This window comes from Amphimedon queenslandica, unplaced genomic scaffold (genome assembly GCF_000090795.2).
Source record: "Amphimedon queenslandica unplaced genomic scaffold, v1.1 AMPQUscaffold_13522, whole genome shotgun sequence".
Lineage (NCBI taxonomy): Eukaryota > Metazoa > Porifera > Demospongiae > Haplosclerida > Niphatidae > Amphimedon > Amphimedon queenslandica.
The window spans coordinates 377,924-392,093 of record NW_003546242.1 but is presented as its reverse complement, the minus strand read 5'-3'; the positions used below and the strand labels follow the sequence as shown (position 1 = coordinate 392,093).

Here is a 14,170-nt window from a genome sequence, read left to right as displayed (position 1 = left end):
CATTCAGCTAGACCAGAAAACACAACAGTAAATTTCCTTTCCTTACGAGGGGGAGCACGAGAGACAGTCCTGCTACCAGCAATCCCTGAGGATTGTGAGGGAGTAGTCTGAGATGCTGTCAAAGTGGTGGGGTTATTGGCTCCTGGAGAGACACTGCTGGGTACTATCTCCCTCAACTTATTACTGAGTGACACGACCTTGTCTTGGAGAGTGGACAGTTCAGCTTTAATCAGGGACGATAGTTCGGAAGAGATTGAGTCAAACTGACAGTGAAGACAGTGGAATGGTTTATTAGAACTGTCCAATAGATCAAACCTCGCCTTAGATAAACCCACACATTTCCTATGAACCCAGGCGTTACATAGGCACTCACAGAAGATAGACTCCTGACAGTTATCATCAATGACCTCGTCACAAATAGAACACAGGACTTCTGTGTCACGACTAGCCTTGCTGGAGCCTTTCCTCTTCTTGGGTGGCATGGTTTTAATAGTCTAAGCTGTCTAACCGCTCTCTACACAGAGCAAAAAAGAAAAAACTGAAATATTATAATAGCTAACCAGGTATAATGGCTGGCTAAGTACAGAATTAGCCAGCAGAACAACAATGAATGAGAGAAAATCCAACAGAAGGAGAGAGAGAGTAACCTTATGCCGCCATGTGGAAGGGCGTGGCATGTTGTGACATGTAATGCTGCAATAGTCTACTTGTGTACAAAATTAGATCTAGTCTAGTAGATCTATATCTATTATGAATGATATTATTACGACAATCTAAAAACTTACAAACACCATTAAAACTAAAATTCATAAAAATTCATATGATCCATAAAACATTCTCATAGGACATAGGAAATCTTTTGTAGATCTAATCACATAGATAATGATAATCCACACTAGAATCCAGTAATCTTTCTCCGTAAATTTGAGCAAAGACATTACACTTCAGACAAACAATGACGGATCAAAGCCAAGAACACAGCCATGAGAATGGATTCAGTGCCTCAAGTGATGAAGAAGGAACCTCAGGAGTTGAGAATCCAGAAGATAGAACTTTGACTGACCACTTGAATAAGAAATTACTTGAATCGTTCAGAAACAGGCTAGCTGAAGGTACTTTTACTATTCCAGCCCCTAACCAGTTGTCAGGTGAAAGGAACAACCACCATGAAACTGAAGAAGATAACGACTTTGAAGACTCTTAATAACACTATTAGTTATTGCTACCTATTTAGAGGCACTATTTTTTATCATAGCCAATGCCATAGACTTTGTATAATGAATGTTATCATAGTTAAAATGCTAACATTAGTTTCACTAGGGTTTCATACAGGGTTTTTTGGAGGGTAGCATAACAATAAACCAAAACTTTCAACATTTTGATTTTGTGCTAATCAAGCAAAAACTAATTTCGCGGGTCAAGGCAACTTACATAACACATGAGCATCAAATCGTGCCTTTATAACGAATAGCAGTTAATTTCAGGAAATAATTACGAATCCTTTTATTAATGACTATTTTGTTGAAAGGCAAACTACCCACTGTGACTGGAAAATAAGCAATTACTGGTACGTTGATGTGGCACTTTCATGATAAAGATAAAAATAATTGTAAAACTGACTTCAAGAAAAATGATAATTTTTATTTTGAAAAGGAACCACAAAAATTTTTCAAATTCAATTGCACAAAATGTAATGGATAGTTAAAAATGAAAGGATAGACACAGAAAATTTAAAAATCATTGGTAATCTATGCCCATATCTAGTTAAAATAAGACTAACAGCAAATATCATGATAGAATCTTACTCGCACTGTAGAATCCCAACTACAAGTACCAACTGCAGTACCATCAGGAGATACTTTGACACTGCTTATCCTATCTTCATGATCATACCAAACAGACAGTTGTTCTCCCTTTCGTGCACATATAAATGATTAACAATGGGTTCCGATTGAATAATTACGTACCTTTAGTACATCCCAAGCACGCAGTGTGTTATCATCATAACCAGCAAACAAAATTCTTCCTGAAACATACATGTATATGTAATAACATAAGGGGCATAAGAATAATTTATAACTAACCACTCTTAGAGAAATCAAGTGATGATGCAGCAAGAAGAATAGTTGGTTTAGCATATAACATTATTTCTTGATCAGCTTTGAAGTCAAAAAGACGTATCTACATGTACATGTACATTAATGGTAAAATGGAAGGGTAAAATGTCATACTAACAATTATTGCCATTAACAAAACTAAATGCACATACATGTAGGCATTAAGGAACTATGGAATACACAGTAATTGACAGCATGCAATACACATGTACATGGACTAGGTGAACAGACAAATGATAAACTGAAGAAATTCCTAACAAGGCAAGCAACAATAGTAAAAATCAGAAAATTACTCTATTAAGCAAGTACGTGTATCATGACTGATGCGTATTAAATTTTTAAAATTACCAGCTTACAGTGCCATCAGTAGCTGCTGTAGCAACAGCTTCACCAGTGGAGTAAAATTCAACAGCATTAAGTTCTGATGAATAATCATCAATTCTTCTAATGCATTTCCCTGAGCGAATGTCCCAAATACACACACAGCGATCATTGCCCTACAAAAATAATTATACTACCAGTAGTAGCTTATACATAAACACTCACACAAGATGCAAACACTGAACATGAATTCTGCTGCATTAATGATACCCTAAAAAGACAATGCCATAACTACATGTAATTTAAGAATACATGTACCTACCCCATCACTTCACTCTTGTGTCCAACAAACTCACAAACAGGGTCTGGCCTTTCCATATCCCATAGAGCAATTTTAGTATTAGCACCAGCAGTCAATATCTGACATAAAACAAAACATAAAATACACAAATTAAAGCATATTATTTACAGCATACATGTACATGTAGTACATGCCTCACTGTTAATTTACACCCACACCAATTATTATTTCACATCAAAATTAAAAAACTAAAGTTAATACCCTTAAACTTAGCCATTGTCAAACCTCTCTAAATAAAAAGGATACCAAAAGGTCAGCCATTACCCAATATTTATACCCATCCATCATATGTATAGTACATGTGCATGCAATAAATAGACAAATTTCATGACAGAGAATCAGAACACAAAAATCCATCATATTACAAAAATAATATGTACCTGCTGGTCTGATCCAACAAATACGCAATGTGTAATGTATTTACTGTTCAGTAAAAATTCTTTCTTTGGTTCTTTTATAAAATTAACTCCACAATTTACATCATAAATGCTACATCTTCGGCTCAATCCACTATAAAAATGTAATACAACAATTTTTTATTAGAAAAATCACCAGCAAGCAACAAGAGTAGTTGATGGAGCATATGCACAAGAAAAAACACATTCAAAATCAGTCTCAATAAATATTTCCTAGTAAACAATAGCAGAATGAGTCAACACCAAATTAATTATGAACACACAGTTAATGTACCTCTTGAGAATTAAAAGCATCCCAAATTACAGTGAGACCTTTCTACAAAGAGAAAAGAAAAGCATAAAGGTAAATGTATAACATACATGTATAACAAAATATGTAAGATATCTTTTGATCAATGAACTAGATGTACATGTACATGCATGTACATGTACATAACAAATGTACATGCATAGCCAGAGTATATTCGTAGCTGTTTATTTCAGTTATTGTTGCGATTTTTCCCATACTCAGCAATTACGTACATGTACATGTACCAAAGCAAACAGATGCAATTCTAATTGAAAATGGCATAATACCGTATAAGTGGGTTTTTAGAGGGTTGTAAATTTTGCAAATTTTGTGGATTCCCTCTTAATTCGCAAAAAACAAAATCCGTGAAAATCAATTTAATACGGTACCCACATAGCACACTTGGTAGAATTCGCGAAATTAAAATCCACCAATTAGAATTTTAGCAGATTTCACAAAATATAATTCCCTAAAAATCACTTATATGGTATTAAAGCAAAGCACCAAGCTCAGAGTTTTTGAGTTATTGTTCTTCTTGCTGTTACTAATCCTTGGTCTCTCTAAAGCTGCTTTAACCAGTTCTTTTTGGAACTACATGTATATTACTTGCCATATCTTGGAAGTTGGAACTCTCCACAAGAATCTAACAGATAGAGAGCAACTTGCTAAGTATTGGTGAATGGCCCCACCAAAGCTGCTATATAATAGATGATTAGCTGAACACTGTAAACACATGGTCTTATTGTCATAGCAATACTATAAAGGTTTCCATGGTAAATGTATTTAATTGAAACTTTTATTATCGCAAAAATACCGTAGAGCGGAAAATTTTCGTAGCCCAAAAATTTTGAGGATCTGTTCAAAAATCAATTTCATGGCTTTCATTTTTGTAGTTTTCTACTTTTTGGCCATCTTGAAGTGCAATGAATCAACTTCCGTGGATTTTATTTTCGTGAATTTGAAAACCCACAAAATCCACAAAAATTTTCCGCTATATGGTAAGTAGCCATGAAGAAACCCTAACCTATGGTATATTATGAGGAGGGACTTATGTGTATACTAGAGGTGTATGGGGTGTCACATCATGACTTTAAGTGACAAAGTAGCACTGAATAATTTGTGCCAAAGAAGTACAGTTGAAATCCAGTGAGATCAGGCCTACATCAGTATACTACTATACTCATAGTTCTACATGTACATGTAATACACAGCAAGATTTGCATAAAATCCAATAAGCTAGGGTAGGCAGATACGTCGATAACGTTCATTGACAACCCAGCTGATAGCTTTAAATACCGTATATACACATGCTTCATATAAAACTGCAATGTGTCACTGACTAATGAGTTTTCACTAAAGAATTGACTTACTTCACCACCACTGTAAATGTGTCTCTGATCAGGTGACCAATCAAATGCTATCACTTTCAAATGATGTTTGAGGGTCTTTCTTGTTTTCATTGACTGTAAAGGTGCTACTAAAGACACATCGCTAATCTTGGCACTTGCTTCCTTCACTAACAATAGTAATACAAAATTTTTAATCATTCACACAGACACAAAACACTAACACCAATATAAACTCACAAGTTGTATCAGCATACTTCATTCTTTCTAGCTTAATAGAATCCTTTAAAAGTACTGTTTCTTGCTTCAGTGACAAGATACCGTTGTCAGCCATTTCGGTAGCCATTTCCTCACACATGGGCTGGACTAAAAAATATTTAACCCTTTCATTCCTACATTATTAAATATCCACGTGATCTATTCTTTGAGTTTTGTTTGTTTGTTCCCTTTGTTCGTTTCGATTGAAAGAACCTTGTAGCTATGAAGGGATTTTATGTATGTAGTAGAGTATTTGTGTTAACTATTACCTTTTGTAGTGTTTTGTTGTTTTGCTGTTGATCTGTCACTGGCCCACACCAAGTCTTAGTGATGCTCATCTTTTAGCTTCAAAAACGTTTTTGAATGACTACCTTGTAGAAGGAAAAGATATGACTGTTCGTTACACTATATACAATACTGGATCAAGGTATCTCATTTATATATGAATTTCTCTGTCTTAAGTACATACCTTTTGATTATATGATAACTGATCTTTTAATTTACCCAATCTACACACCTGGCCGACACCTCTTTAGCCACGACCACCCTTCAATCTTAGTTAAGAGGTTGAGGTTTCAGTTTTATTTCAAACCCTGCTTGCAATAACTTATTCAATCCGGTGTTTATTTTGTGAAGTGAACAGTGTCAGAGAGTCTCACATGCCAATATAACTATACCAATGTCATGCCTAGTTGCCTATGTTATAGTTCAAGTCTGTAATGCCATATTCAGAAAAGTTCTCATCTCATGTTTTCAGAGCTCTAGGAAGCTTCATGTCTCATTGACTTGTTGGAGACGCTGTTGGCATGACTTTCATAAAAACTCTAATTTTGTTTCAAATCAACTCGAACTTTCTGCACAACATAAAAACATGTCATATATATCAGAAAAAATTTTACAAACAAAAAATTCTCTTCTAGTCATTTCTGGTGAAATTTGGGAGATAGCAGTTTAGCAATGTATCTGAGTTCTGGTATTACAATTCATTTGACTAGAATGGACTGTACATGTATGTGTGGCTAAGAAACTAGATTTAGGTACTTTGACAAAATAGGGTCATATGAAAGATTGACAATATACATGTACATGTACATATATGCAACATGTACATGTACACAGTATCTACATGTACAGGTACATGGCATATATCTGGTAATTTTGTGTGTGATAAATTTTACCTATTTAAAACCATTGTCTAATATGCATAATTGCATATGCACATTGCACATAGCACAAATTTGGAAGCCTGTCATCTTGAATTTTGGACCAAATAATCAAGGTGACATAGTGTTTCAGTTCACATGAGAGTGGCAGAAATGGTGACTGTCGAAGTTCAACTACAAAGAAATAATGCAGGACTTGAAGCTTGGTGCTAGCTGATGATAAACATAATGCTAGGAATCCTTCAGGAAGTGTATGTATGGAAAGGAATCGTCATGGAGTCACTTACAATTGAAGATCCAAAAGCCATTATTTAGTTCCCATAAGCCTGAATACTGCACCAAATCTATTAGCTGTTTTGTAGACATGCCAAATGGAGTACTAATTACGTAGTACGTTGTCGTGTTTCAAGAGTTCAAAAATAGGTAAAGGTTGTGGCCTGGACCTGCACTCATGCTTTAGTTGTGTACATATACATGTACATTGTATATGTACTTCAATGTTTTATTGTGTTTACTGAACTCTGCCAGATCTGTTACAGCCATACTACATGTATTTTAGTACCCATTAAGGCTATCATACACGGGGCAACCCTGTTGCTTGAAACTTTGTGGTTAATTTTATCTTGTTGCCTCAAGTTGAGCAGTGGTCAACTTGAGGCAACATAGATCAAAGTTGCATGCAACAATATTGCTCCGTATATGATAGCCTTTACTGCTGATGTACATGTACCATGAGTATAGTAAGTTCAATGCTAGCAAAAGTTCTTCACGCTATTAAACTTGATATACCTATGTAGCCCATGTACAGTAGTTCTTATTTGGTAATCAGTTGTGTAGTGTGCATGAGGCAGCATTGATGAATCCTGTGAATGCATATAGTTTATTTTCAATTACAAAATTAGTACTTGCGTAACTTATAATTATTTAATGCTTGTGAATTAAATGATTATTTACATTATGTGCATGTATAATACTTACCAGTAGTTAAATATATATTGCTTTATTTTTTAATTTAGTGTGGCACGTGACGTCAAATTGACTGATGACTCATTTTCATCCACTGATTTTGAGCTTGTTCATGGGCTAATGTCTGTCAGCTGGGATAGGATTCCAAAGTAATGCATACATGTAATTGACCAATAGCAATAATTATTAATCCTATACTCCTTGTAGTAGTGGTAATGTAACTCATACTGTTATATTACGTCCATTGAGTTCTGGGATTTATAATATTTCATGGGGATCTCTGAGCTATATTAGCAATGAAGATGGTCACAAGAAGGTATCAATGACATGCATATACATGTACATGTATGTACATTGGTTGTTTTTTTTTGTTTAGGTTGGTTTTACTAGTGCTCCAGGTAATTATAGGGTATTAGAATTATCTGAATTCTCACGTGAACATTCTTCACATATTGTAAGTGATCGTACAGTGTTTTTTTAATTATTATTTGTTTAGACTGAATGGATAGCATTCTTTTTGATGTCTGCTCCGACTATGCTGCTTCCTTTCTATCTTTGGTATTCCAGTCATTCCAAATACGAGAAATTAAAGAACAAGAAAGCTTAATTCTGTGCTCTTTATTTAATAGCTGGTTCATTATTAGGATTATTATTCATTTTTTTGATAAATTAAACATAAACTTGATTTTGCCATTTTAAAATGATAGTGGCAGTATTGTCAAAGTGCACATAATGGGAGGTAGTTTATTTTGTAAGTTATGCGTAGCAATAATTAATGAATATATTAATCTTTATTGGCGTGGTACACTGTTGTATGTTTTGTTAAAGTAAGAGTACCTGTATGAATAACTCAATTCAAGAGGCATTACACCATGCTTGACATCAGGATTATTTATAGGTGGAAGTACTAGGCTTTTGTATATTCTTCCACTCTTCTTTCTTTCCAAGTCATCACAGAATACTTTTTCTATAACTGGTGTTTCTTTACTTTTGGAGGTAGATTTCTTGATCTGGTTATTCTGAGGATTGTGTACCAATTCCTTCACCTTATTGTGTAATTCCTTATGCTGTCTTCTAGGCCTCAAGGGAAAGCAGACAGAGAACACAGTTTTTGGCTTACAGGTACACTTCTCTAAATGTGAACTGTGCTCATCTGATGCCCAATTGTAATATCTTGCATATAGTGCCATTGACTTCCCAACCACATACTACAAGGAATATGAGGAAGTTATGGAGTCTCAACTGACAATAAATACTATGATCTTACAGTTCTATTTGGACACAATGCTTTGGTAGTACACAACATAGTTTCATTTCTGACTAGCTGTTTCTGTAGAGCAAGACCACCTTTCTCCATTATATTAGTAAGGGATACATGCACATAAAAAAACGCCCGAATCACTACGTGAAAAAATTGACTTTCCTTAGTAGCACAAATAATAATGAATTAACTAAAATTCATAACAGCTAAAGTACAGGACATAATCAAAGAGTTCATGAAGCATAAGGCATTTTATTAATTAAAACTATATGCATGTCACTATTATGAAGTCTGATTAGGCAGCAATTCCTTAGCACTAGATGATCTCCTGTACAGTTCCTTTGTATCATCCTCATTGAACGAATTCCTATAATGAATATAAACAAATACTAAAATATCAGTCATAATGATTACTTACACTGACGATGGACGAAAAGCACCTATTATTATGAAATTAAAACAAAACAGAAGAAAATAAATTCAATGATAACAATATAGCAGTAAGGTAGGAGGGGCATCTCCAGTAGTCAAGTAATTTCATTAATTTTGCCATTAATTTTTTGTAAGGGCTCATTTGCTCAATTTATACATTATAACAGAAACCACTGTTGCAAAAATTAAAATGAAACAAAGACAAAAATAGTGGAATCGCCTAACTACCGGCAGAACCCAACCATACCTTACCATAGTTTCCCGAAAAAGAGTCAATTTCCCTTAATGGCTTTTCTGGCATGGATGTGTTTCCTGTGATATGTAAAGTACAGTATTTTATTTGCTCATGGGAACTCTTGTTCGAGAAAGTACAGTAATAGTTAATTAAATTTAAATTTTGTCACATAACTTTAAAAAATATTTCATTACCATCAATTTCATCTTGACTAATAGTCGTTTTGTCATCTCCTTTAATTTTGTCCACAATATATCCAGCAGCAATAAATACAGCAGTAATAATACAAGAAGCAATGATACCTAATATAGGCCAAAGAGGACGAAGGGGACCTAAACAAAAATTAAAAATTATTAATAAACAACATTAATTTTACTTTGAACTCTCAAAAGTCTGCTATCACTTTCAGTAGTCATGTATCCATTGGATCCTGAACATCTGTATCTGCCACCATTCTCATACTGTACATCATTAATTGTCAGACCACCAAAAAGAGTCCATGTGTAATCATAGGCAACACTAGTAACAGTCGTATTTGGCATCATATTGTTGTTTGAAGATATGTTGACATATCTGACATTTGGCTCATTAACTGCTTGATCATTCAGATACCATGTCACAATGGGAGATGGAAAGGATCGGAAAAGGCAGGAAAACTCATGAAAATTATCTGCCCCCAGTGTGACTTTAGCACTTTCTGTAGAAGGATTGTTAACAAATTCTGGTCCATCTATGAAAAGAACTATCAATACATAATACAATCACACTGCACTTACAATAAAAAGTAAATTGATATATTATTACTCCATCAGCAACAGCAATGTAATATCCAGCTGAGCATGCATTGTCTTGCGTAATAATAAGAGTCCCATTAGAAATTATCCTGTTATCTTCACTTCGTGAATCATTAAAGGTTATACGATCTCTACCAATATGATTGTCTATACCAACTGGCATAAAACCATCACACCCACTAGAGCCTAACTCTTGATAGTCATCTACATAACTGTCGTCATCAATGTAATACGCCTTCAACCATCTTATTCTAGTAACATCAATATCATCTGAAGTTCCACAACTACTAACAGGAACACAACTAAAACTTCGAGAAGAAACTTGTAAGTCCAGAGTAATATTCTTGCATGAAATAGCACCTAAAAACAAAAAATGTACGATTAATGGCTATACATTGCACATGTAGAAGAATAAATCATTAATCAAGTCACTGTAAGGAGTATACACTCACACCAGTTCTACCATAAAGCAGGTAATTTGATAAATTTTGGCAAACTTTACATTGTGACAGCCACTCGCCAAGTCAACAGCCACTCGCCAAGTCAACCTCCCCCTTTTGTACTACTGTATAGTGCTTTAATAAAATTTCACAGATTGATAAAATCAATTTTTTATAGAAATAACTTGTGTGAATTTGCAATGTTAGTACCTAGCCTTCGTAATTGAGTATTTACTTTGATTTTACAGTTGCTTACCAAAATGTTAGCAATTCGCCAAAATGTCTCCCTTTCAACACTATCCACTTTACAGTACATTGTAAGCAATCAAAAATACTGTGCTAACTAAAAATATTTGTACACATTCTATTAAGTGATTTTGTGCTAAATAGAGCAAAATTTATTGTGCAAAGAATTATAATTTGTGGAATTTTGCAAAACATCAAAATGAAATTCCAGCAAATATTTTCACGTATAGCTCCAAACTTTTGAATGTAAAATTTTTCTTTTCTTCTTCGAATTAAAATTTAGATTAAAATCTTCTATAATTTGCATACTACAGAATGCAGGACAACATAATTATAAAATTTCGTCAACAATACACCTTGAAAAAATTTTTAACCAATGAAAACTTGGGGCTATAAGGTAGTATGGTATTTTATGATGTACATGCACAAGTACAGATGTACATGTTGTACTTACGTATATCAAATTCAAGAGTGACATTATAAGTTGTATCACCACCAACTAATATGTAATATGAATCTTCTGTACCCACAGATATGTACTGACGATCCTAAAAATTAAAAAAAAACATCTTAATTCAAGTTTACACTAAAGATATGCATTTTGGGGGGTATTTATGTTATGGTCTTAATATTATTGTCTGACCATAACAATAATGTGCTCCGCCTCCCAATATTCAAAAAAAATAATTCACTGAGAAATGAGCCTTCAAAAATGCCCATTTTTACTTCCTTCAATGTTACTTCCTGTTGGTGAGTGTGGCTAAACGTGAGGTCATAAGAAAATTAATCCATTGCTGCATAGGGGAAAATGATGTTTTATTCTCATTCCTAGTAACGTAATGGCACTAATTTAAAGATTGGGATCATAAGCTTTCATTATTCTAAGCATCGAGCTGCAAGAAAACGTAAAATACCACAAGTAGGTGAATCTTTTGTTTCGTATTCTGTGTCTTTTTCTTGCAGTTCCATGCTTAGAATAACAAGAGCCAATCATCCCAATCTTTAAATTCAGGATCATTTTCCCCTATACATGCAGCAATGACATCTATAATGTACATGTACGCCTCTTATGATATCACATTTAGCCAACCCACCGACAGGAAGTAACATTGAAGGAAGCAAAAATGGGCATTTTCTCAGGCTCATACTGCAGTGAGTAATTTTTTGGACGATGGGAGTTGGAGCACATTATTATTATTTTTGAAAAAAAATGCAATCAGAAAACTTCAAAGAACTTCACAATATATGTACTTACAGATAGACTTGTTCCATTAGAAAAATTCCAACTTTGAACACGCTTATCAGTCCACAAAATGACACTACCAACAGATGGTAACATCAAACGACCACTACTTGTCACCTCAACTAAAAGAGGAAATTAGAGTAATAAGTGGCCATTACTCATGACAATAATGTATTCCCATGACTATGTTAAACTAAATTCACCAACTCAAAATTATTCCACCCATGTACACAATATTTGTCATAAAAGGATTATATTGATTGCTTCTAGCTAAATTTTGTAAATACACAGATATTTAATACACACAATCATTCATAACAACATCCAATGTAGAAAAAGAGTGATACACACAGGTCTATAATTATGAAAAAGCAATCCAATCAACCACCATGTCTAGAAAAGAATCTAATCAAAAATGGATATTCCATGTTGTGTTAGATTATGGTCTAATTCTTGCTTCTGGAGTTCTGATACTTTCTTTACCAGTAACCCTACTCTCACTAGCTGGACCATTCCACAGCCTACACCCAAATGACTGTAGGCTAGGGAATGATCTGCCTAGCGAAACTAAGTAATCCACCTGCAAAAGCCTAACACTAAATCTCTCTATTTTGAGAGTGCTTTTGGACATATTTTTCTGCAGCATTTGATTGGCGCTTTAACTTATTAGCACTCCTTTGTTCTTTCACAATCAGTTGTAACTTGTAACTGTGGTTACAAATGCTTAAAAATTTTTTTTTCTGCTATTTAAGTGTGACAAATTATTACTACATTTCCTTAAATTCTATCTGTGGATACTATTAATTTCAGAAGCAAGAGCACTGCAAGTACAATACAGGGGCAAATAGTATTCAAAGGCGAAGACTAATAACTTTAGCTCCATTTAATCAGCAGCTATACATCCACTTTTTGGGCTTCCTCTACAGCTAACATGTGCAATTATGTGCTAATAGTCTAATACTACTGCGCATGTGCAACAATTAATAATTCAAGCCTAAAGCCTTTCAAGGGTGAATATTACATGTGTATTTCATTCAGCCTTCTTAATTGTTGGGATATAAATGTTGTTTATATTGATACATGTAGTTTAAGACAGGGTTAAACAATCAACCACCATGTCTAGAAAAAAATCTAAGTGTATATATTCTATGTTGTGTCAGATTATCTCCAATTCTTGCTTCTGGAGCTCTGATACGTTCTTTACCAGTAATCCTACTCTTGCTAGCTGGACCATTCCACAGTCTACACTAATGACTGTAGGCTGGGGAATGGTCTGGCTAGCAAAACTTAAGTAATCCACCTGCAAAAGCCTAATACTAACTCTCTCTATTTTGAGACTTGAGAGTGCTTTTGGTCATATTTTTCTACAGCATTTGATTGTTCTTTCATAATCAGTTGCAACTTGTAACTGTCGTTACAAATGCTTTAAAAATTCATTTTTTCTGCTATTTTAGTGTTACCGATTTCCTTGAATTCTATCCGCGGGTACCATCAATTTTAGAAGCAAGAGCACTGCGGGTACAATACAGGCGCAAATAGTATTCAAGGGCGAAGACTAACAGCTTCAGCTCCATTTAATCAGCAGCTATACATCCACTTTTTGGGCTTCCTCTACAGTTAACATGTGCAATTAAGTGCTAATACTACTGCGCATGCGCAACAATTAATAATTCAAGCCTGAAGCCTTTCAAGGGTGAATATTATTTCATTGAAATTCATTCAGCCTTCTTAATGGTATGGATATAATTCAAAGGCAGATAGAATTCAAGGGCGAAAAGATTTCAAGGAAATATGGTACTTTTTGAGACCCAAAAGGGTCAACGCATTGACAGAAAAGTACACAAATATCCATACACAGCCTTTTAAGTAATAAGATTGAAAAAATTAAATGTGGCATTTAAAATTGTAACATCTTAACCATGCTAAATTTATAGATAAACTCTCCTTACCCGACACTGTCTTATTACAAAGTTGACTGGAACATGTGCTAATGAGAAAAAGTGCACAAAAACAGGCACTCGTCCACCAAGTCACCATGTTTACAAACTTAAAGCACCCTGTACGGCAGAAAGATGGAGTGAAAGCAAACTTAGATACACTTACTTACACTTATCTTTAAACACAGGAGTCTCCTGTTAAACAATGTAGCCTCTCTCGCTGTCAGTCGCTGATATGAGACGACTCGACAATTGACATCGACAAGTCAAGGACAGGACACACAGGAAATGAGTCAACACTCTCGAGAACAATCTTGTCGAGGCAAAAGTATTTACGACCGGAAA

General features: G+C 34.5%; 4 protein-coding genes across 6 annotated transcripts; 1 reads left to right on the top strand and 3 right to left on the bottom strand.

Moving 5' to 3' along the window:
- Positions 1-1,674: 1,674 nt before the first annotated feature.
- LOC100635338 (guanine nucleotide-binding protein subunit beta-5-like) lies at positions 1,675-5,236 on the bottom strand. The gene is made up of 12 exons (XM_003382336.3): positions 5,091-5,236; positions 4,875-5,020; positions 3,490-3,531; positions 3,352-3,428; positions 3,180-3,309; positions 2,761-2,858; positions 2,664-2,709; positions 2,474-2,614; positions 2,085-2,181; positions 1,968-2,026; positions 1,806-1,913; positions 1,675-1,760 (listed from the first exon to the last, which is right to left on the bottom strand). Exons 1-12 carry the CDS (start codon positions 5,206-5,208, stop codon positions 1,749-1,751), a joined length of 1,074 nt encoding a protein of 357 aa, XP_003382384.2. The 5' UTR covers positions 5,209-5,236; the 3' UTR covers positions 1,675-1,748.
- Positions 5,237-5,247: 11 nt separating this feature from the next.
- Positions 5,248-7,943, top strand: LOC100639514 (translocon-associated protein subunit beta-like). The gene is made up of 6 exons (XM_003382354.3): positions 5,248-5,345; positions 5,387-5,535; positions 7,288-7,386; positions 7,445-7,553; positions 7,614-7,691; positions 7,734-7,943. The coding sequence occupies exons 1-6, from the start codon at positions 5,331-5,333 to the stop codon at positions 7,842-7,844; spliced, it is 561 nt and encodes a 186-aa protein (XP_003382402.1). The 5' UTR covers positions 5,248-5,330; the 3' UTR covers positions 7,845-7,943.
- A 77-nt stretch (positions 7,944-8,020) lies between these two features.
- Positions 8,021-8,601, bottom strand: LOC109583810 (uncharacterized). The gene is made up of 2 exons (XM_019999308.1): positions 8,505-8,601; positions 8,021-8,445 (listed from the first exon to the last, which is right to left on the bottom strand). The coding sequence occupies exons 1-2, from the start codon at positions 8,592-8,594 to the stop codon at positions 8,029-8,031; spliced, it is 507 nt and encodes a 168-aa protein (XP_019854867.1). The 5' UTR covers positions 8,595-8,601; the 3' UTR covers positions 8,021-8,028.
- Positions 8,602-8,661: 60 nt separating this feature from the next.
- On the bottom strand, positions 8,662-14,148 carry LOC100635214 (uncharacterized). 3 transcript variants are annotated; one of them, XM_019998719.1, is made up of 10 exons: positions 13,992-14,148; positions 13,838-13,945; positions 11,901-12,010; positions 11,100-11,193; positions 9,942-10,319; positions 9,542-9,895; positions 9,360-9,497; positions 9,183-9,242; positions 8,917-8,938; positions 8,662-8,865 (listed from the first exon to the last, which is right to left on the bottom strand). In XM_019998719.1, exons 2-10 carry the CDS (start codon positions 13,923-13,925, stop codon positions 8,781-8,783), a joined length of 1,329 nt encoding a protein of 442 aa, XP_019854278.1. In that variant the 5' UTR covers positions 13,926-13,945; positions 13,992-14,148; the 3' UTR covers positions 8,662-8,780. The 3 variants fall into 3 exon arrangements, with proteins under 3 accessions (XP_019854278.1, XP_019854240.1, XP_019854330.1); XM_019998681.1 differs by having other exon boundaries at positions 13,996-14,147; XM_019998771.1 differs by lacking the exon at positions 9,183-9,242 and having other exon boundaries at positions 13,996-14,145.
- Between the last annotated feature and the right edge of the window lie 22 nt (positions 14,149-14,170).